The following is a 23,696-nucleotide window of genomic DNA, read 5'->3' on the forward strand; positions in this document are numbered from 1 at the left end:
TACACCAAAAGAAAAACATTAAAAAATAAAAGTCTCAGTAATGCACAAAATGCGTCATGTTTGCAGCAAACTGGACTACATTTACCGCCATCTATAGCTTTGGAGAGGAATTGTATATAAAGACCATGCATATAATTTTTTTTTTTTTTTTTTCTATGGTATTCTACAGATTATCTCATGCAATGCTGTGATATTTTATTGTTAATCTAACAGAGAAAGGACAATCATTTTAAACAGTGCAGTTGAGAGTCGGGCTCGCGGCGCTGCCGGTGGGCGGGGACCAGAAGAGCGCTGGAGATCAGGGCCAGATGCGTCTGCTGGCTGTTCTGTGGAAATGAGAAGTAAAATATTATCATCGGATTTTCTCGGATTTTGTCGCGTTTTCTCGGGTTTTTGACCATAGAGTGTTGAACGCGCCATGAAGCAGGAGACCCGGGTGAGGAATAAACAGCAGGACTGATCAGTTAAACTGCATTCTCAATAAGACAAATTCGATCATATAACATTGCTCAGTCTTAGTTTAACCTTTAATCTCTGATCAGCGGCTGAAGGGAACTCAGATCACAGTATAGCGATCTCTTTTACACCGTTTACACCAAAATAACGACGTGTTGTGGATTTGGCGTTATGGTTGCCATGGTAACAGCAAACAGTTTCCGCAGACAGCCGTTCCCTCAGTTATTTCCGCTCTGCAGAAACCGAACCATCGACCCAGCAGCGTTCTGTTCTGCTCTGTTATAATATAATGTATTAAATTACGTTCTATTCTATTATATAATATATTAAATTACGTTCTATTCTATTATATAATATATAAAATTATGTTCTATTCTATTATAGTATATAAAATTCTGTTCTATTATATTATAATATATTAAATTCTGTTCTATTCTATTATAATATATTAAATTCTGTTATATTCTATTATAATATAGTCAATTCTGTTCTATTCTATTATAATATAGTCAATTCTGTTCTATTCTATTTTATAATATATTCAATTCTGTTCTATTCTATTATATAATAAATTTAATTATGTTCTATTCTATTAAATAATACATTCAATTCTATTCTAATATATTCAATTCTGTTCTATTCTATTAAATAATATATTCAATTCTTTTATATTTTACTATATTCAATTCTGTTCTCTTCTGTTAAATAATATATTCAATTATATTCTATTCTATTCTAATATATTCAATTCTGTTCTATTCTATTAAATAATATATTCAATTCTATTCTATTCTAATATATTCAATTCTGTTCTATTCTATTAAATAATATATTCAATTCTATTCTATTCTAATATATTCAATTCTGTTCTATTCTATTAAATAATATTCAATTCAATTCTATTCTATTATAATATATTCAATTCTGTTCCATTTTATTACATAATATATTAAATTCTGTTCTATTATAATATATTTAATTCAGTCTGTTCTATTCCGTTTTATTTTATTCTATTCTGTACAGTTCTGTTCTACTCTATTACATTCTGATTATTGAATACTCTACAGTACATTGTATTTTGTTCTATTTTATTAACAGAATATTAATAGTATAGTAGAGTACAGTGTATTCTGTTTTATTCTATTATATTCAGTTATACCCTGGTATATTCTATTCTGTTATTTTAAATTTTAACTACTTAGTTTTATTCTAGAGTATTCTGTTTTGTTCTAGTCTAATTGTGTCTAGTTAACACCATGCTGTTCTGTTTTTAATTATTCTGTTCTGTTCTGTTTTAACCTAGTGTAGGCCTAGACTAACCAGTTTTTTTAATTCTGTTAAGTTATTTTCTACTGGAAATTCCACAGTTTAATGTAGCTACCTTACTGTTCAAAAGTTTGCAATTAATTTTCATGTTTTACTACAAACTTAAACCTACATACAGTGTATATTTTAATATATATATTTTTTTACCATTTCTGCATATATGGGTGCATGTGTGTATGTATAATAAACACTTTGATCTAAAACATATTTAAAATACTTCTCTTTTTTTCAGGCCTTTCCCCCTTTAGAAGATTCCGCGTCTGAGGAGAGCATTACTCAGGGAGGCATAATGAGAATTTCAGAGAGCCTACATTCCTTTCTAGATGACAAGGAGAGGTCTAAGATATTTCTGGAGCAGCATTTAGAGGTCCTCAAAGCTACACAGCAGCAGCAGCTTCAGGAGATCCAGCTGCAGCTTCAGGCTGGTCTAGAAAGTAGAATACAGCAGAATTCTTTGCTTGCTGCAAGCACAGACTCTTCACTCTATACCAACGGTCTTAAGGAAAACAACAATAAAAACCGAGGAAATATTGACACGTAAGCACAAGTTCACTCAATAGAAGACTGACTTATTCCGATACAGCACAATTTAGAAAGAAGTGTTGAATGGAAATACTATTCAGAGGAAAGATAAAGGTAACAAGGTTCAATAAATAGTTAAAATGTGGTCCATATTTATTAAGCTACACACACAGAAGTGTGAGGTGCCAGATGTCTCAGCATGGAATTGTATGTAGAGGTTCCCAATGGTGTTGCAGCTTGAATAGTCTCGCAGTTGCTGCAGATTATGCAGTAGGGCTGAAGAGTTAATAACATCCCATATACTTTTAACTAGGGGGTTGGTCTGGCAATGGGGCTGGCAGTGACACAGTATCTGTGTCGTTAAGCCAAGCTCTTGAGTTGGCAGCAGTATGTGGATAAGCATTGTACTGTTATAGCACAAAGAGTTATGGCAAATGATTGCAGGACCTTATTACTGTAACACTGGGCTAAACAGTGCTTGTAGTGAAGACCAAAGGTGTTCTGGCACCAGGCCTTATGGGCAAGTTACGGGTGAAAGGAAACTAATTTGACAATTAGTGTACTATAATTAAGCAATAATACACGAGAGGGAGTGCTATAATGTGTAATATTGGCACTGCTGTGCTGCGGTCATAGGCACGAGGCCGCAGGCCATTATAGCACGAACCTCAAGTGAATTATTGCGATTAAACCACTGATCCATTATCGCTGTTTGTTGAAAGATTTTATGTTAAAGAGGACAAGAAAATACAATCTGGTAAGCGCTGCATCATTGCTAGGTTACCTGTGTGTGGCGGAGTAATACATGGAGAGCTTAGGTTGCAGTGCATTATCGGCTCACAATGGCACTCATAGAACGCCTTTCAGCCAATCACACTTCAGTGTCGGAACTAACTGTGGTATAATGAACGATACACATACATGAGTGTAGTTGGATACTGTTGATATTAATGCTGCTGTTCTTTTGAACCTAAAGGTTTAATCGACCAAAGAGATCCACCTCCACACCTGACCTGAGCATCAAGATGAACCAGAGAAAGTCTTCCGATCCAACTCGTGCCTGGGCCTCGAGTGCACATGTTACTCAGTCTCAAGGCAGTCAGAGACAGACTCTTCTCCAGACCAAAGTGCAGAGCAGATTTGAAAAAGAAGAGATGGAGTGGGCTGAGTGTCAGAAGCAGTTCCAGGCTACACCGGTCCCTGAGCATGTCCACATGTCCCTTTATGACGACGCAGTCCGCGAGCAGGAACGTACGAGGCAGGAGGGAATACAGCAGAGGAAAGAGTTCCTCCTGTCCATGCAGCAGCCGTTCACCTTCCACCAGCGAGAGCAAAAGAAAGACAGGATAAAACAGGAAAAAGACACAGACAAACTGACAGAAAACAGCAAGCATGCCTTACGAAGAAAAAACATACCTAAAGCCGTAACAGACCCAACCATCTCACAACATTTAAAAGGTGCTGTTCATTCAAATGTTATTGTCATAAATCACAAAGCATAATTTGTGCCTCATCCTCAGCCAATTCCGTGCTTTCTTACTCTCTCACTGACTCACTTTATTACCCATGGTGAGAGCTTGTAAAGCATATGAAATATAAGCAGTAAGATAAATGAGCTATAAAATTGTTAGTCTTGCTCTACAAATTATTATAATTGTCCTTAAATTAGTATCATGTGTAGCTCTCAGCCTCCTCTCAGCCTTTGATTATTTAGTTCTGTCCTGGAACTATGAGGCTAATGCAGCTGTATTCTAGTAGTTATCTAGTAGTTGTGTAAACTTGCAATTGTAAATCACTTTGTTCATCATGTCAATCATTTGTTGGTTCGAAACATGACAACAGCTTATTGATATTCAGGAAATAGTTGGAGAGTTGGAGGGCGGTGGAGACTGGCAAAAACTCATCATGACAAGAGAAGAGAAGTCCAAGGGATTTATAGGGTGTTTGATTAGAAAGGGGAGGTGCTTCAGGCATGTTCCTTTTCCCAAAATGGAACAACCTTTACGACAAATTAAAATCATTCAGAGAGGTTTCATATGAAAAACTACAGATTTTTTTTATTGTGGTGGTAATATGAAAACCTATAAGTAACAATGTCCACAAAACAAATATTTTTTAAAATAAATATATTATTAAAATAATAAAACCCCTTTTCCTCTCTGCATTGTTCACGTGTCCATGACAAAGTCTTTGCAATGCTTCACTAATTATTCCTCCTTTAAACACCTGCATAGCTCTCATTCATAGCTCTACTTATTAAAAAGAGGAAACTGGAAGCCACCTAAACTCGCAGTTTATTAATCACAGTATGTGGCAGAATATTCATCATTTTATGTAATGGCTTTTAGAGACGAAGCTTTCAGGATCTCCATGAAAAAAATCAAGTATTTAAAAAACAGACAATATTACACTATTGCATAAGCTACAAACAATAATGGCCATTTTGAAGCCTAAAGTGCACTAACTGCACTTAAATTTTTGTTCATTTTTGCTAAGCTGAACTTCTTTACCTAGCTTCTAACTTTTAATTAACTTCTCTTCAGAGGAAGAGCAGAAGAGGAAAATCCGCATTCAGGAGAGGGCTCAGGAGACACTCAGGGCCTCTTCAGCCCCCATCCAGATCCAGGTGCCCAGAGTGCATGGTCAGCAGGCCCGCACTTCCCAGAGGACCAAGAGCAGGGTGCTGGGCTTCCTAGAGCAGAGACCTTCCTTCCAACCAAAGACCAATGCTGAGGTCCCTGACTTCAATAAACTGCACCAGGCCTTCCAGAAAAAAATGATGGAGGCAGCTGTAAAGAAAGAAGTCACCCGCTGCCAACCGTTCCAGCTGCGCACATCAACTCTCCAGCCACGTCAGAGTAGGGCCTACACAGACCAATCACTGGTTGGTTTAGCATTCATCATCCAAAGACAATGAATGTCTTTTTTTGTAAATTAAGATTAAGGTTTATGTCACAAAACATTTCATTAAATGACTTACATGCACTGTAACTTTTCTTATCATTAGAGCTCCATAAGCAAGAGCAGTCTAAGGAGAAGCATTTCATATGGTGGCTTGACATCGTTATCCATGGACACTCTTCCTACCTACATAACAGATGCTGCCAGAAAAAGGTCTATGGCTATAAGGTGAGCAGAAAGCCTTAGAAAGCCTCTTTAAAAGAAAGAACATTTAGGTCATGCTTATTAACGTATACTTACGTAGTTATCTAGTAATGTTTTAGTGCAAGTCTGGAAGTCAATTTAAAATATTTATTTTTTAAATACATTTTAATTGTACCCTGTTTTTTCCCCCTAATTTGGAAGGTCAATTAACCAATCACTGTTCATATGAATTCTCTCTGTCATTAATGCCCCCCCCCCATAATAGGAGGGTGAAGGCTAGCACATGCCTCCTCCTGTGTATCTGTAGGTAGTCAGTGCATCTTTTTGAACTGCAGCATCATTAAGAGTAGGCAACACACTCCTAGGAAAGCGTAGCACCCCAGCTCCGATAAATCAGTTAACAGACACCTGTGCTAACCAGCATCACACTGGGAGTAATATGGCGATAGAGCACCATCTAACCACTTTTTACCTTATTTTCCCACCATCCAGGAAGTCTATGGAGCTGAGGGACAGTAAGGAGCAGGAACATGCAGAGTGGATGAAGCAACACCATATGAATTCCCAAGCCATGAGCAGAGCGCTGGTAGCACGGGCAAAAGCCATGGACCCCCATAAGAGCCTGAAAGACGTCTATCAGCAGAAACTGAAACAGCACAGGTCAGCACTTTTTTTATAGTTACATTTACATTTTCTTCTTCAGAGCGATTTCCAACATGCCGTGTGTACATAAACTGATGGGGCATACCTGAGAAATGTTGTTTGAAATATGATTTTTGCTGTAGGCAGGCTGATCAAGAACGGGTGAAAGATTATAAAAAAGACCTGAAGGAAATGAAAGCTCGAGTGACAGTCCGCCCATACCTTTTTGAACAAGTCTCACAGGTAAAAGTGCATTTTTAAAATTATAGAATTGCCTCATAATCATTTATCATGGCGCTTCAAAATTTAGAATTTTCTATTATTCTGTATAAAATTAACCTAAAACTTCTTTAGATTTTACTAGAAGTCCTAAAAGTCTATAAGGAAAACAAAGCAAATAAATGAGCAAAATTTGCTGATTTGCTTATTCATTTATTGAAACAAACAGTGGCAAAAGTATGCAAATCTTTGCGTTTAGTATTTGGTGTTACCCCTTTGTGCAGTTATAACTGCAACTAAAGTTAATTAGGCCTTTTCTTTAGATTGAAGGAATTGTAGCCCATCTCTCCATACAAAATTATATTATATATACACCAAGTTATATTGGTGTAGTTCCTCCTATGAACTGCTGCTTAGGTCCTTCCACAATATTTCTATTATCTTAAGGTCTGGATTTTGACTTAGCTGTTTCAAAACATTAGCTTTCTTCTTCAATCATCCCTTGGTAGAACATATTGTGTGCTAGGGTCACTGACTTGTTCTTTTGAGATTCAGCTCACAAACAGATGTCCTGGCCAATTTCCTTCAGAATTTCATGGAATAATTCAGAATTAATTATTCCAGTGATAGTAAGCTGTTTTGGCCCAGATGCAGCAAAACAAGCCATGTTACTACCACCACTATGTTTCACAGATGGGATAAAGAATTTATGCTGCAATGCAATGTTTTCCAGTCTCCTTTACGATTTATTTTTGCCTTTTCTGTCCGGAAAATATTGTTCCAATAGTCCTCTTGCTTAGTATTAAGCAAACTGCTGACAGGCAGCCAGGTTCTTTTTGCAACCCTGCCATGCACACCATTGTTGGTCAGTGTTCTCTTGATAGTGGATGTATGAACATTAAAATGAGCCAACGTGAGAAAGATCTAATTTCGTAGTAATTACCATGGGTTCCTTTGTGAACTCTAATAGCATGTCTTGCTCTTTGCGTGATCTTTGTTGGTGGTCCAATCCTGGAGAGAGTAATAATGGTGCTAAATTTCCTTTAGTTGTATAAAATAAAGTCTTTTTGTGGATTTGTGGAATTTAAACTCTTCAGAGATTATTTTATGTTTCTAAATTCACTTTAAAATGTCCAGCTAAATCTAAAAGTTTAGAAATTTTCACAGTTTTTGATCAAATTTATGCAGAAATATTGAAAATTCAATGTTTTTTAAAGAATTTTAAGCACCTCTTTACATACACAAACTGTATTTTACCCAGCAAGTGCAACTGTGCTTAACTTATTTTTCTTTCTGATCCAGTTTTATTGTTAATATTTTTTCTTAGAAAAATGCTAAGACTGATGCAGAACGCAGGTACAGAAGCACCCTACAGCAAGCAGGCTTGGATGAAAACTTTGTACGATCAAAAGGAGAAAATGACAAAAGCAAAACGGCAAGAAGCAAAGGCTCTGATACTGAAAGTGATGGTGATCAACATGGTTCTGAATCTGAAATCCAGGAAAGGTATGCAATACAGGTGTAATGATTAACAAAGTTCATTTCTTTCTTGTAAAATAAAAAAAATAAATAAATAATTGTATTTATTTATGATACAGTTCATTAGATCATTTAACATTTTAAAAGAACATTTTCAATCAAATTTTTCTAATATGATATGCTGATGTATTGTTACAGCTCTAGTGTGCAGACATTTGTTTTATACTGTACAATAGTTTGAATGTGTTTGAATCTGTTACTTAGCATTTGTGACAATAATAGCACTTACTTTTGTTCTTTCCTTTTTTAAGCTGACTGATTCTATAAGTGGCATGTTTTCATCATGATGCCACATCATCAAACACTGAGTTAACCATGAAGCAGCATGTAAAATACTTATCCTGGTGTAACAGGGCGGCCTAATTTTAGTTCCTCTCTAATGGGCCGTGACATACACATTACAGTTAAATCTGTCTCCTTTACTGGAAACCCAATGAGCCATATGCTAAACTTTCATATAGAAGGACGCATTATGTTTTGCTTGGATATGCTCTCATTGATGTCATGATTGTAAAGACAGAGGTTCTTATAAACTCCAATTGCTGTAGGGAAGGATGGGGGAACAACAGCATCCAAGATGAGGAGGGAACGGAAGAAAGCGAGAAAACCAAAGAGGAAGAGGTCTGCTGAGAGTGGTCACGCTGCTGGAAAGAAAATCCGGCGTGTTTGGTGGGGAGTGTGCCATGGTCAGACACAAGAATGCTGGCATGTTTGTGCTGCTAGGACATTTGAAGTTTGGGAACACCTTGCCTGCCTCATTGTTTTTACTTTTCAGCTAAAGCAACATTATGTAGAATTTGTTCCTGTTTTCTCCTAAATTAACAGCCTTACAGCTTCACGTAACATGCCCCACTTATATGTAATCAGGAGAACAGAGTGTCTGACACTGCTACTGTATGTCAGGCTTGCATAATGCTCTCTGTGCTGGTTCTGTATCTCTCAGCCTGTCCAAAAAAGTGTGCCCTTTAGTGTTAGCACAAAGTAAAAGCACACTAGCAGGTGACAAAGCCAGAAGTGGTCATTCATTTTCTACACCATTTGTGGTACAAATTTAGCAACCAGAGGCAAGTGACATGGCGACATGACAAATCGAGAGTTGTATCTGTTTAAATGTGTCTTGGGTGCGTTTACACTTGCATTTTTATGTGGCTTGGCTTTACCTAATGTATATAACCTGATGCTGGAGATACATGAAGTGACCAGGCACATACTGGGAAAAAATGTTTGGGATTTGGCATTATTTGGAGGTAGCACAAGTGCAAAATAGATATTGTATTCCTTCAGTACTTTTTCATTTCATAGTGTTAAGGAAACTAAACTGGTTTAATCATGCAATTGAAAAACATTTGGAAAAGTTAGGTGTTCCCAAACTTTTGATAGACACTGTATATTTTATCTTTGTTGTATTTAATTAGTCTTACATTAGTTTAAGTTTACTTATGATTATGGTTATCAAATACGTTCTGGTCAGGCACAATTGTCTTTTAAATAATGATAATAATAAATAACAATAAAAAAAGTCAAAAGCCAGTTGGTATTTTATGATTCTAAATGTGTCCAGAGCTGTGGAGAAACTCCTGGGAGCCAAAAACAAATTCTTCGTAACCAGGGGAACCGAATATTAAAAGCTGTGTGTTTGCTTGAGTTTTACTTACTGCCCAATAATTCATGTTTGCCACCACACAGATGGCATTACACCTTTAAAGGCTGCAGTGGTTGGTCCCCCAAGGGTTTTCAACCACCAAACATTAACAAACATTAAATCGGGGAAACTTAACCATAGAGCGCAGTAAATATACTTTCACCCCGCTGTATGTCAACTGTGGCACTACAAAGTCAAGGTGATGATGGACAGCAGTGCCGTAATTATTACCTATAACCGTCACAGAGGACAGCTTTATTCACCACACTCTATTTGAATAATTTCAGGAATAACGTGATATAAGTTCCTTTCAGGACCCATCTGGAGTTCATATTTGTGAGATGTAAATTTTGAGGATGTTTCCAGAACCACAGCACCTCTAAAGTAAACAGCGTTGGCTATTTATCATCGTAAAAAAAAAAACTAATGTTAGTGTACTGCCCTAGCAGCCCACCACATCAAGAGTGTACTACTCAGTCTGAACTCACAGTGAACACTCAAACTCCAAACCTATTTCTGATTTCTTTTTTGATTTATTAAAACAGAAATGTTCCAGCTTGCTTTGAATGTATTTCTGAAATCTTTTGAGTTATATAATCTTTTGGTATATACGTGGTGATTTTCCCAATGCAGCAAGTATTCTCTTGGAAGTACAAACATACTTATATGAGACAAAGAAAAGACTAAAACACTGTTTAGTCAATTCTGCACAAATCTGGGTTTAAGATAAGAAGCAAGATCATATGAAAATGATTTGTCTGCACAAAATGTTGTGTCAAAAAGCTGTTTTCATCATATCATGTCTGGTACAGCAGTGACGGCCATTGAAGACACCATGGGCCCTATGTACTCTGGGCAAGGTGCATTGTGATGCTCTTTGCTGCCTTACATCCCATCAAGAGTCTATTTTCAAGCCTTGTGCCCACAGCATTGAAACAGCATCGGAGTTTAGAACTATATCTAAACGAATGGGATTGGTGGTATGAAAATAAGGTGTGTTAAGGTACATTTCTGACGTGTTTAGAAAAACACAGGTGCGCCACTGACCGATTTAAACTCTGACAACAGTCAATATTCATCCGTCCATACCTATCTTAGCTATGCAGGTGCGCCGTGTGCGAAGCACATGCTAAGCCCGCATACACTACCGCTCTTTACACAAACACACATAAGTGCTGCAGCATGCGAATCTAGCTTTTACATCAACAATAAACAACTTACAAAATAAAATAACATTGCTGTTCCTGTAAATTACCTGCTAGCACACCTTCACAGCATGAGCACACAGGTCAGTTTCCTTTGCTGAGATCCGCGAAGTGCCACGCTGTCTCTTAAAGGAAATGGCAAGAGAAACGCTGATTGCTTTACTTCCCGTTACGCCCAAAACACACCCATTATTCATTAAGAGAATTAATACATGCCTTACGCACGTTTCGAGCTGCACAAGGCATGCTTTTTGCGTCCTCATGATACCAAAGACACACGACACACCCTAAATCCAGCTGTATGATGTGTGGTTGACGGCTCGCCTATAGGTCTATATAATAGGGCCCCACATCTTAATTAAAATGGACTTCTCCTTGAAGATATCCAAACACCACCTAAAAAATCCACAAGCCTTTTAACAAAACATAAGCCAAAGAAATATTTTCTAAAGTAAACCTTAAGAAAAAGACTGTAATATTCAGTCAATCTCTTCACACAATTCTACAGCGTATATTTAATCATGTGCGAGGATGTGACATTTACAGTTAATACCCAGTGCCTGAAGTGGAAAAAAGTGCCAGTACTCACCTTATTACAGGTTTTTATTGGAAAACTTTTTCTTTTGCTAATGAAGAATTAATTAACATTAGAACATTTTGGCTAAAGAGTGGCTGACTTACAAATGACAATTTCTCTGACTGATAACAGACGACAGGGACACTAACTAAACTTCACTATATTTAGCCTCTGTCTAAGACTCTGTCATGGTTTTATTATAAGTTGTTTATCTGAGTATGTCACTTACTTTTTTACTTTTTTAAGATTTATTTGCAGCATTGCCAAGTAGCCAGTGTGCTTGGAGGAAAGCACAGTGACTGGGTTCCGATACAACAGAGCTACATGACCGGGATTCAAGCCGGCGATATCCCTATCATAGTGGCCTGCTGGACCACTTGCCGACCTGTAATTTACTTTTTTAATACTTTTAGTACATTTGCTGGAATGCACATTACATTTGAAATTACAATAACTAAAGACTAGTATACTAAACACAATAACAAACACTATTTTACTATGCAACATTTGACCAGTTAGAACTGACTGAATGGTGCATTCTGGGAAGTGGGGCTTCATTAAGTCTGGAAAAGTCTGTTAAGGAACTACACAGTGGTTTAATATTGTCTAAGCTGGTCTTTGATTGCCAAGTTGGTTGACAACTGTTCATCTACATGAAAACATACCCTATACTGGTAAGCAAACTTTTTAAACACTGTTCAAAATCTGACTTGGTAAACCAGCTGAACCAGCTTGAGTCAGCTATGATGTTTTTTCAGGAGGTATATGAACACAATGACTTGGTAAAATAAGTAAGCTGAAGAAGCTGAGTTGTTCTCCTATTGTGTTTTATCCTACTGTGGCCTGGCTGTACATTAACATACTCATATATTCACAAAAGAACACAATCAGTACACAAGTTAGTATGAAGGTATTGGTGCCACATTTTCAATCCATCTTACCCATCTTAGCAAAACACAAGGTTCCCCAAAATGCCAGAGATGGTACATATCCACTCACGCATTCACTCAAGCCACCGTGCAGCCTGACGAGACCATAACCTGGGGTTGGAGAGATGTGCTTTGGCCTAAGCTTTCAGCATCATATGATGGAAAGTTCAAGGGCTCCTGCAAGGTCGTCATGGCAACTGTGCTTGCTCCTGCTACCCTATCATATCCAAGCACACTCAGTTTCCCGACAGATTGTCCCTCACTGTGACAGCGCTGCACTTCTGAACCTAGGACACCGAATGCAAGCGCTATCTCCTGTGAACTGACTGAACTAAAGCATTTCAATCACTGAACTTATCTATATCCTCTCACACATGATTGGCACATTGCGCTGCATTAAGAAAAGCTTTGATGTATGATGTGTTTTTATGCATAAACACTGTCAGAAAAGTTATTTTCTACTTGGACTTGCAGTAACTTTCTCTGATCCAAATCCAGGCCAGATTACAGGGGTGTATGATGTGGAGCACATCTACATCCACTAAATCTGCTCCTGAACTGTGTTAAACACAGCTAAGAATAAGTTCTGCAGGCTGCAGTGGGTTTGCTGCAGTACCTTTCCAGGTCTATAACTGGGTTTTGCTGGGGCACAGAGACAACTGGGAGCTTCATTTTATGAGTGTATACAGAATCTAGAAGGTCTTAAACTGTTTCTGGAAAATTTCTTTTTGCTGTTCACAAAATTAAGATATTTCATGGTTTGTATGTTCAACTTAATATATATTTTTAATATTCATCCATTAGTTCATATCAGGCCCACAACGCATTTCAAAAAACAATTGGGATAGGGGCAATTTATGGCTAGTAATGAAGTCATAAAAACACTAAATAATGATGTGTTTTTAATAAGGGGACGTCAACAAGTGATTTATATCATGATTTGTTATAAAAACATTTTTGTATTTGAAGTACCAGAAAGCATTTCTATATGTAAAACCTCGTTACATTGTGATTTTTCTCTCTCTCTCTTTCCTTTTCATGCTGTCCTTCATGTCGTTTTTTTTCTCCTGATTCTTATTGTTGTAATCATTCTAATTATTGTAATTGGCGGCCACAATAATTTTAAAAAGTAGCCTAAAAAATGCACCCCACCACCCCTACATTTTCACCAGCAACTGGATTTTCAAACAAGCCCAATTTGGCAGGAAAAACGCAAACCTGGCAACTCTAGATTCAACAAGTCATTCAACAATAGCTTTGCCAATAATCTTTGTCGGGCACTACAATAATCGTCACAAATACCATTTAAAGCTACTGTGCAATGGTACTGTACTGTATTAGCCTGCCTGCAGTCCTGATCTGTAACTAATACATAATTTGTAGATAATTTTGAAATGAAGTTTTTACACAAAGAATGGGAGAAAATACTTCCTAAAACCTTCATCATGTTTGTGACCCCATTAGACAACAACTTAATATTATTTTATGTCAGTCTATTGGTAAAGCCCAATGCCTTTCTGATGTCAAATTGACATCCAACTTCTGGAAGGCTAACTTTACATTGAAATTGGATTTTTGAAATATAATTTACACAGACTACATATATGGTGATGCACAATAATTTATTTGTCACTTTTCATCATTAATTAAAATAAACATATTGTGTTTTTCCTAGGTGGTGTTTCTGATGCAATTTTTGTGGAGTGCCATAATGTGATTCGAATGGAACTTACTGAAAATTACTGTAGAGCATTCACTGCATCTCATGGTCTGTGTCTGTGTGTGTATTAGAAGCACATTTGCTTTCTATAATAATACTGATGTTAAAGAAAACCCTATCCATATTCTGCTAATATAAATTTAGTGAATCAGAATCAGGGTCACATATATTTCTACTCTTTAGATTCCTAATATAGAGAATAAGGGGATGCTTCATTTTTGGAGTACTGTGTTTACTGCAGCTGCCTACATGATGAGTGATGAAAACAAATAAATTTTCCTTTCTGTTGAAGGCCAGGGTCTCACCTGCAGGAGGAGCTGTGGCTCGTAACATCTTCATCATGCATCTTGCATTGAGGACCACAGATATGTTCCCTCTTCACTCTCTCTCTCTTTCTCTCTCTCTCTCTCCCGATTTGCAGGCTATATGCGTGCACGATGTATAGGAGGATGACAGTATGTAGGAGTATGCACAAACAAGTCTGGGAAAGGGAGACAGATACAGAGGCACTGACACCAGATAGACACCTTATCATCTCACTTTGACTGCACATCAATCGAACGTGGGTGAGGGAGCAAAGCTTCAGTGAGGGGAGAGGGAGCAGAGAGTGAGGGAGAGAAAGAGAGAGAAAGTGAGAGAGCGAGAGAGAGAGAGAGAGAGAGAGAAAGAGCAAACACTGCAGGCTTTACATGCACATATTCACACACAGCACCCTGATATCCCAATGCCCGAGAGAGGCAGCTGCTGAGAAAGCAAGGTCAGCCTAGAACAGGCAAGCAAAGGTACATCACTCTAGCACACAAGACTACAAGGGCAGAGTCATCAGAGTCAGCTATCAGGTATCATTTATGGGCAGTTTTGCTGAGAAATTGTCTTTTGTTTAAGCTGTATTCCATCAGTCTTTTAAATTGACACAGAATTTGTCTAATTTTCCAAAATACATAATTAGCTGTATGTTTTGTCCACTGTTTTTTTAGGTGGAGCAGAAGTAAAGACCTTCAACATTCTGGAATTAAGGAAATGGGAAGTGTGCATCAGGAAGTCCTGGCTTGATTGAGTGGACACTTAAGTTTGTTGCAATATTACTTGTTCTGTAATAGGCAGTGCAATCACTTTGAACGCTGACAGCATGGAGAAACTCACGGGCAAAGACAAGGAACTAATCCGGGACAGCTGGGAGAGCCTCGGCAAGAACAAGGTCCCACATGGGATTGTCATGTTTACCAGGTAGAGTATGCTTGCTTAGTACTACTACATGTTACTTAGTATGTGGGGACAGATGTTTGAAATACAGTGATGGTGTGACAGTGTCTGGGAATAAGACAGATCTTCTGGTGTTCTGTTAAAAGTTGGGACAGAACAGATTGCAGAGTGTACTGCTAAGTATACACCATGTGTAATAAATGTAATAAATGTAAAACAATTTTAAGATTTAACTTTTAATTTTTACTTAAAAGTAGAGGTTGTTGCTGTATTTGCAGTTGTTGCTGTATTTGCTGTCTGACTTGACAGTAATGGTTTAAAATGTATAATTCATAACTGTCAACAATCAATAGCTCAATAGTAAACAGCACCCATAAGAGCTCAGAGGATTTTAAAATTGAGCTGTCCTGAAAGTCATATGTACCTAAAATTCCTGACCCATCCAAAGTAAATAAACACATCAAACATTCATCTCGCGGCTGCCTGATGCATCTCACCACACTTCACACAGTGGCTTGACTTGTTGCTTGGCGACAGGATCTCTGTTCCTGTTAGAATCGATTGCTTCTCAGAACAACACAGCAAAGTACCTTGAATGTATAGAGAGTGGTCTGTAATGCTCCTGGAGTTCTACAATGCTGATGTTTTTTACAGGCTTTTTGAGTTGGACCCATCACTGCTCACCCTGTTCAACTACAAAACCAATTGTGGAGTCGTGCCAGAGTGCCTCTCCAGCCCAGAGTTCCTGGAGCATGTCACCAAGGTGAGACCACCAGATTGTTCCCCTACACTCTATAAATGAATAAATGATTAACTAGACTAAGGGTGATTAAAATTGATAGTTGACATTTGAAGGCTGGCTTTGTGTAAAATGCTGATGTTAAATACATTTAAAAACAGAATGAAACAAAGTACCTGTGCATCTGTGCAGGTGATGTTGGTTGTTGACGCAGCTGTCAGCCATCTCGATGACCTGCATACATTAGAAGACTTTTTGTTGAACCTCGGCAAGAAGCACCAAGCTGTTGGCGTCAATACCCAGTCCTTTGCTGTGAGTATATAGCACTTCTTGGCATTTAGAAAGAGATCAAGAGCATGTTTGTATCTGCAGTACGAAAAATTAAGGCTAGAATTAAACACACCATCAATGAAAACTGATTTTCCCAGAAAAATCTTCTTAATACATTTTACTGTGCTCAACAGTTCCGCTATCCAGAAACAGTTCAATATGTTCCTTCATCCCTTACAACTACATCACACACAACTACATAAAAGTTCCTTGCAGCACTTTATTCTTAAGTTTAACTCATGAAGTCCCTAAGTGACATATACCAAGTGCATCACAAGACAATGCTTGAATGTGTGTTTCTTCATCTGACTTTATGAACAGGATGTAAGTGTGCTGGGTTAGTGCTGGAACTAAAGCTAGTCCCTTTTAAAATGTTTTTTTACATTTTACATTTTCTACAGCTCAGTTACAAGCATTTTACAAATTAAGAAGCTTTAATTTAATGTTTTACGTTCTTTATAACTAGTATTGACCTGATTTCTGGAACAAAATGTTAAAATACAAATTATGAAAATGTTGTGTCTAAAAATATTTGTTTGTCGTGTTCCCACAGTAAGAATACCATGAAACACATGAAATCACTGAATTAATCCGATTTAATTCTTAATTAAAAATCAGTATTTAGAAATGGATCTGGGTCCTTTGAGTTAATGTAATAAATGTAATAAATAACACACGTTTCTGAATAATAAGGCTTTAAATTATATATAATATATATAATAATAACCAAATAACAAAACCATGGAACTAATTGGTGTTCCCCAGAAGAGCCTAAAAATAAATAAATAAATAAATAAACAAAAGAATGAATGCAGTCAGTCAGCCATAACATGTTTCATGTAAGGTTAGTTACAATGGTTTCTAGTTCACTTTAGCTAGCATGGGAGCTAAAGTATACAGCAATTTACTACGATTTAATTAAAACTTGTTATATTTTTTAGACTCAGTGTTAATTCAACATTAATAGTGGTAATTTAATCATAACAAAATCTGCTATGTAAGTTAATGGAGGCTAATATAACTTGCCATATTATATTATTGTAGTAACATTACTTTTGCACAACCAGTATCTAAATAGCTTAGCTAGGATTAGCTAAACTACTTGCTTGCTGACTAGCTAGCTAGCTTTTTTCAGGCAGGGGCATAACATTGCTTTACTACCACAAAGTTGTTACTTACTGTAATACTGTTCTGTGCTGCGTGAAAAATCCCAGAAATGTATACAGAACACATAATTATGTGCAGTCAAAGAAATCTTGCATTTTCCCTGTGAGAGTGTGAACATTTAGCAAAACAGCTCTATGGCTGTTAGCATACATGCTAGCTATCAAATTTGGGATTAGCTGCCTACCTAGCTAGCTAACTAACTTCCTGTCACATGTAACATTTGTAAAATTTGCACTAAATGACACTTTTATAATAATGATAATAATATGCTTACCATTTTAGTTAACATTCTGGTATCCTAAATAAGGTACTGGTAGCTTTGTCAACACATTTTTTTTGCTTTATATATGCTGTGAGATAGTTAGTTCTTAGCCTCTGTACTGTTAACAAGCTATTCCTCTAGATGCTGCCTCCATGTTAGTATTCTCCCGTTTCATTACTGTGTGTTGAGGATAAAGTGAAAGGAGTGAGGTTCAATTAATGAGTTTAAAAATGGTTAATATAATAATCTCAGCAGCCACTGCTGTGGTTAATGACTGGGACAACACTTCATTTACACCATCATTTTTGAAGTAGTTCACTGTGCTTTTGGTTTAAAGCCAAAAATGGCACAGGGTCTTTCTATAGAAATGCACTGTTCATTTGTGAGATTACAAAGGGTTCCACTGGTATATTTATCCAAAATAAATAATTTGATTACAAAATTAGAGCATTCACAAAAGGATGCTGTGCTATATAACAGCTGCCTCACCTGGAATAGTTTTCTCAGCATCTTGAAATAGTTCTTGGAGGTGCTCCTTCATGCTGTGAAGCTCTAGCTCATCCCAAATCAGCCATCTTCCATCAATCACTTTTTTGTGTTTACTTAATAATTCCATATGTGTCTCTTAACTTTTTGATCTACAATGTAGAAAATAAATTAAAGAAAGAAAAACATTGAATGAGAATAGATGAATGAGAAACATTCAAACATTTTCCATAAATGTTACCCAACCCCACTGGAGCAAATATGAATCTGCTGCACTGGATGATTAATTCACTGAAATAATAAATGTAATCATTTTAATAAATCGCATCACTGCCTGATTCTATAAGAAACTCAAGAAATCCCACAAAATAGATAATCTGGAAGCTGGAATACAGTGGATGCTTGGCCAAACTAATGCTTTTTGTCAAAATCATATTTTCGCAACAGCATTTTAATATTATTGTAACCATGTTATTTGCATGTTCCTATCTGTCCTGTTCAGTTGGTTGGAGAGTCCCTGCTTTACATGCTACAGTGCAGTCTAGGCACGGCCTACACCACAGCCCTGCGCCAGGCCTGGCTCAACATGTACACCATTGTAGTGTCTGCCATGACCAGAGGATGGGCCAAAAATGGAGAACACAAGTCCAACTGAGCAGCAGAAGATAAAGTAAGCTTTACACTGAAGCCGGGTCCACCACTGACAGATTTGTGGCTGCTTTATAGAGTAGTTTGGCCAGAGAGGACACAGTACTCTGTGCGCATAAGGTAGTCATGGTGCCGACTGCCTGAATATCACTGGTGTATGCCATCTGATCTTTTTCTAGCGAGTGGTTAGAGATGATGAAAGCTTTGGGGGCAATAATTTGTAGGTTTGATCTTTTGAAGAGCAGACAGCATGCTGGTGGAGATGGATAGTTTAAGGTTGATGCTTCACGACTGGAACTTGCCTTGTATATATTGGCTTGATGTGTCTCCTCCAACTCTCTGTAATGGCTGTTGTGCTGTTTTGATGTTCTTTACATGAGTGTCATTAAACATAGAGTTGACTATGCACCAGTCAGTCTGTACCACCCAGAGCTGAAAGCCTTGGCTAGAACTCTTCTCTTAAAGCTTCAGCTCTGATCTACAAAGCTCCCGTAACATTTCGACTACTTTTCTGATGAGCTGATTATGAATCGCATGTGCTGTGTATATTCTGGTACAGTGAATAACCTTGATGGACATAAAGGATAATATTTCATTTATTTATCCACACAGTATATAAGGTGCATAGATCCTTACCTAAGTGTGAAAGTAAACCTAAAAAAGCATGTTAGCAGCTGAGAAAGGTTTCTCAGCTGTAAGGTAAGATAGGAATAAGAATCCTTTATTAGTCCCACAGTGGGGAATTTAACATTGTAGAATTAACCTTTTGGATTACTATTTCTGCAATGAATGAATGCTAAGGACTGTTACATAAGCTTTCCCACACAATTTCAAAGACTGTTAGTTATTAAATGCCACGTTATTACCTTACATATTCATGTTTCATACAGTTATTTTTTTATATACTGACTGAAGACTTGGCCAGACTGTTACCTACCATAAAGAGACTGTTATATCATATAGTACATGTTGTCCCAGCAACAGTGACTGATCTCCTCACTGATTTAGAACGGGGTGAGTATTGTTATCACCATTACAGCTAAAATTTAGGATGCTGGCATCACAAAGATGAAATCTGAATGAATTTAATAAAAAAAAAAAACTCTGCTTTGGGATAGTGTTTGTCTACATGGATTGCACATTGTATAAGTCATATGTAACAAATATAGATCATGGATCATGGACATTTTGGTTAGTATAAGTGTTAATTCTTTTAAAAGCGATGATCTCCTTTTTGCTGCTATAAATAATATAATGTATCACAGTATCTCAATAGCACTGCCAAAATATTATTATCCTGCTTATTTGGGAATACTGCATTGCTACATTTAATTGATAATGCCAAGTATTTTAACCTCTTAAACTCCTCGGAACACCAGTGGTTCTTGGCTTTTCCCTCCATTGTAATAACTTAGGAACAATTCGCATTTGCACAATTTGCATGTCTTTGCAGCTATTTACCGATTAGTAATCCTTGGGATGTAATAAGTCAGGGAGGATAAGGGGTTAAAACATACCAACTGACAATGACATTGTGTAGAGCATACACTACACAATTTATATTCAAGCTAATTTACTAGTCTGTGGCATTGTATTTGTTTCTCTGTATGATACAACTACTGTATTTATATCCTATTTTTGTATTGCAAAGTGTATGTGGATAGAAAATGGTATATTGTTACTACTTTGTGGTGCTTTATGGAATTTTGTTTGTATATTATATGTTTTTTTTTCTCATAGTCAAGACAAAGGGATAAATTACATACCAGATATGCTGGTTTACCATTTGAAATACATGGTATTGTCACTAAAGATGATCTTCTGTTGATTTAACTGATTAACAGGTAAATTCTCTTTTGCAGTGTTTAAGAGCGTAAATATTTTAACGGCACTCATTAAACACAAATATGTTGTGGTCCATATCTATTTATTCCTTGACGTGTTTTGTGTGAGTGTAACGCTGTATTTAATCCAGTAATATTCTTTATTCTCTTGGTATTCTCTTGTAACTGAAGTGTCTGGATGTCTACCTCACTTATGTAGCTGCTAAAGAACAGCGATGATATGACCTGACTCCTCAACCAAAAATACTGATGCTTCACAAACAAATCTTCTGCTTCTTCAAGCAACCCGGCTGTAACTTCAGACTGTACTGGGCTCCGTCAAGCCTGTTTTCTGTCAGGATTTGTTTGGATCACACGTGTTTAAGTGACATGAATAAAGATTATTCCATGAGCCATTTTGTCTGGAGTAAGGGCATTATTTGATGGAACATGTCTCCACTGTCTGTTGCTATATATTTATGTGTCATAGACTTGCCTGATGTTTTGTTGATGTCTCAGACCTTGTGTCCCAGATGTCTTCAATAACTCTGTGAGAGAAATCAAAATCATAGATGAAGAAAAACCACAGGACCATTGTCCAAACCATTGATTTGACAATTTAATATGTAAAAAAAAAGACCAAACAGTGACGTCCTATTAAATATCATTTTCCCCATCATTTTTTATGAGTACATCCAGTATTTCCATAGGCATTCCTTGACAAAACACACATGGAATATCGCTTGTATTTTTTCCTAGAACCATTCCCTGAGTACCAATCATTACAAATAATTATACATATCACATCTTATCTCGTTGCCAGGAATCGGTGGTATTCATCAGTAATGATGTGCATGGCGTTATGCTTTATTCTTTTTCTCTTTCTCTGTCTAATAAGCCAAACCCAGAGTGACAATTTCAGGGTCGTTGAGATATTGAGGTTGGTTTGAGCTCCAGTACCCAACACTTCTCACTGGCTCTCTGCAGCAGATGAGGCGTTTCTAGATGCAATTACCCTGCGTTATTGTAAATGTCACTTTCCGAGCTGACTGTCAGGTCTAGGAACGATCTCAAATGCCCACACAGGCCAAGAAGTGCCTCCCACACATTCTGCGTCTGGACTCACATCAGTCTCTGTCCTCATACTGTACCTGTACCATACATAGATGTGCCTGAAGTTTAAGTTTTCCCTTTGGCTGGGGATGCAACGAAATTATAATTTTTAGCCCAATACAGAAAATTGCACAGGTTTTTATAAATTTTGCCACTTTTTCACCACTGTATAAATTAAATAGCCTGAATTTAATCTTGTCTTACATTTTAAAGAAAAAGCAATTACAGTGCTACAGTTTACAATTTTTTTGTTGGATACTTAGCATGAACCTTTTCATGAATTTAGCATTGTGTTTCTCCAAAACAAAATAAAATTATTCCCGCCTCTGCTTCTGAAGTTTATGAACCGTCATGAAATGTCAATTACAAAAGGGCTTGAACAAAAGTTATGAGACACCGAAAGGCACAGTGTTCTGACAATGACCCAAACACTGCAATGTGGCCTAAACAAACATTATAATTATATTATTTAATGTATTATAACCTTGCCATTTCTCTGGACACAGTGGTTGGGAAAACAGAAAGACACACTTGTGCTAGATTCATCCTCAAAACCTTAAAAAAGGGGGCAAAAAGGGGTGGGGTAAAACTAATAAAAAAGAACAATAAAATAGACTGGAGATTATTATTTTTAGAAAGTCTGCAGCATGTTTTGGAAGCAGGGCACAGGAAATCGCCATGGCAACGGCTGGGAAGCAGACTGCCAGAGAGTCTGAAGTGGGGTTTGTATCTGGAGACGGAGACGCACAATTAGAGTCTGTAGAGTGGTGGACAAAACTGCATGCTGGGATTGAAAGGCTACGATGGCACTCTTTAGCTAAAGTGCTACTGCCTCGTCTGATGTATGTTTCTGAAGAGCCCTCGGTGCAACGGCAGCTGTGGGCAAGTTTACAAGCAATCTCTCAGCAATGCTGCCCTCAGAACAAGTGCCCTCAGAGCAGCACTCACCCCCTACATACTTTACCTAGTATGGTATCCAGCTGCGGACAATGATCAGAGCCAGGTTGGTAACAAGCAGCAAGCTAATGTAGCATTATTCTGAGGTAAATGTGCTAAAAGGAATTTTAATTAATAAAAATAAAATAATTAGCTTATTGCTAATAGTCTTAAACAAGGTTTACTTTAAGTTTTAATGTTTTAATGGGTTTCTTTTCAATGATAGTGACAGGAAACATCATGAATCATAACAACTCCTACAGCCAGAGAGGTGTGGACTCAAGTCACATGACCCAGACTTGAGTCAGACTTGCCATCATTCCATTTCACGTCCATGTTGGCTTGGCCTCATTGTTTCTCATTGTTTCCTCTTGAGGCAATCCCCAGCACCGTCATAAGCTCCTATATAAGCTTAAGTTTGGTTTAATACATGACGTCTTGGAGAAGTGAGAGAGTGAGTCATAAGAGACATACTGTAAGTGTCAATTTTATCACCAGAACTTGCCTGCCCAGAAATTATTGCAATATGACATAGTTCAAACCAGAAATATACCATAGCAATAAAATGCTTTAAAAAAATCCTTCCTTCCATCTTCTTATCCACTTCTTCATGATCAGGGTCACAGTGGGTCTGGAATTCAGATTTATTGGACGCATGGCAGGAATATCCTAAGACAAGGTGCCAGTTAATTGCAAGGTACAACTCACAACCATTCACTCACATTTGGAGAGAGTTTAGTATCGCAAATTCACTTACTATGCATTTTGGGAGGTGCACTGTAAGTTAATTGTATAATTTTACATACAGTAATGCAGTTTTCAACTGTATTGGGTAATTTGGGGTTAAATCTAAACTGTTACCACCTTTTCTGCACTTAAAGTACCATGCAAAAGCTAAATTTTACCCAATTATATTACAATCACCATTAACCACCACCCATGCTGCACTGAAAACAATATACTGGATCTATTAAAAATGATGTTTATAAGTTAGGAGGTCAATGTAATGAGCCATCTGTGCTCATTAAATATTATTCTGTGATCTTTCTTTTGATCTTGGCATCATTTAATAGTATATTGGGCATGTCCTCAGTGACCGTCAGTATA

General features: G+C 37.3%; 2 protein-coding genes and 1 long non-coding RNA gene across 4 annotated transcripts; 2 read left to right on the forward strand and 1 right to left on the reverse strand.

Moving 5' to 3' along the window:
• Positions 1 to 153: 153 nt before the first annotated feature.
• On the reverse strand, positions 154 to 17,892 carry LOC125781039 (uncharacterized). 2 transcript variants are annotated; one of them, XR_007424088.1, is made up of 4 exons: positions 17,596 to 17,892; positions 16,001 to 16,058; positions 14,188 to 14,363; positions 154 to 326 (listed from the first exon to the last, which is right to left on the reverse strand). It is a non-coding gene; the product is annotated as an uncharacterized LOC125781039 (long non-coding RNA). The 2 variants fall into 2 exon arrangements; XR_007424087.1 differs by lacking the exon at positions 17,596 to 17,892 and adding an exon at positions 17,334 to 17,453.
• fam161b (FAM161 centrosomal protein B) lies at positions 299 to 9,213 on the forward strand. The gene is made up of 9 exons (XM_049463931.1): positions 299 to 436; positions 2,015 to 2,319; positions 3,281 to 3,762; positions 4,848 to 5,188; positions 5,312 to 5,433; positions 5,902 to 6,069; positions 6,195 to 6,294; positions 7,598 to 7,776; positions 8,358 to 9,213. The coding sequence occupies exons 1-9, from the start codon at positions 419 to 421 to the stop codon at positions 8,437 to 8,439; spliced, it is 1,797 nt and encodes a 598-aa protein (XP_049319888.1). The 5' UTR covers positions 299 to 418; the 3' UTR covers positions 8,440 to 9,213.
• On the forward strand, positions 14,354 to 20,952 carry ngb (neuroglobin). The gene is made up of 5 exons (XM_049463933.1): positions 14,354 to 14,721; positions 14,860 to 15,109; positions 15,740 to 15,848; positions 16,017 to 16,136; positions 18,572 to 20,952. Exons 2-5 carry the CDS (start codon positions 15,012 to 15,014, stop codon positions 18,722 to 18,724), a joined length of 480 nt encoding a protein of 159 aa, XP_049319890.1. The 5' UTR covers positions 14,354 to 14,721; positions 14,860 to 15,011; the 3' UTR covers positions 18,725 to 20,952.
• Positions 20,953 to 23,696: the final 2,744 nt, after the last annotated feature.

This window comes from Astyanax mexicanus, chromosome 14 (genome assembly GCF_023375975.1).
Source record: "Astyanax mexicanus isolate ESR-SI-001 chromosome 14, AstMex3_surface, whole genome shotgun sequence".
NCBI lineage: Eukaryota > Metazoa > Chordata > Actinopteri > Characiformes > Acestrorhamphidae > Astyanax > Astyanax mexicanus.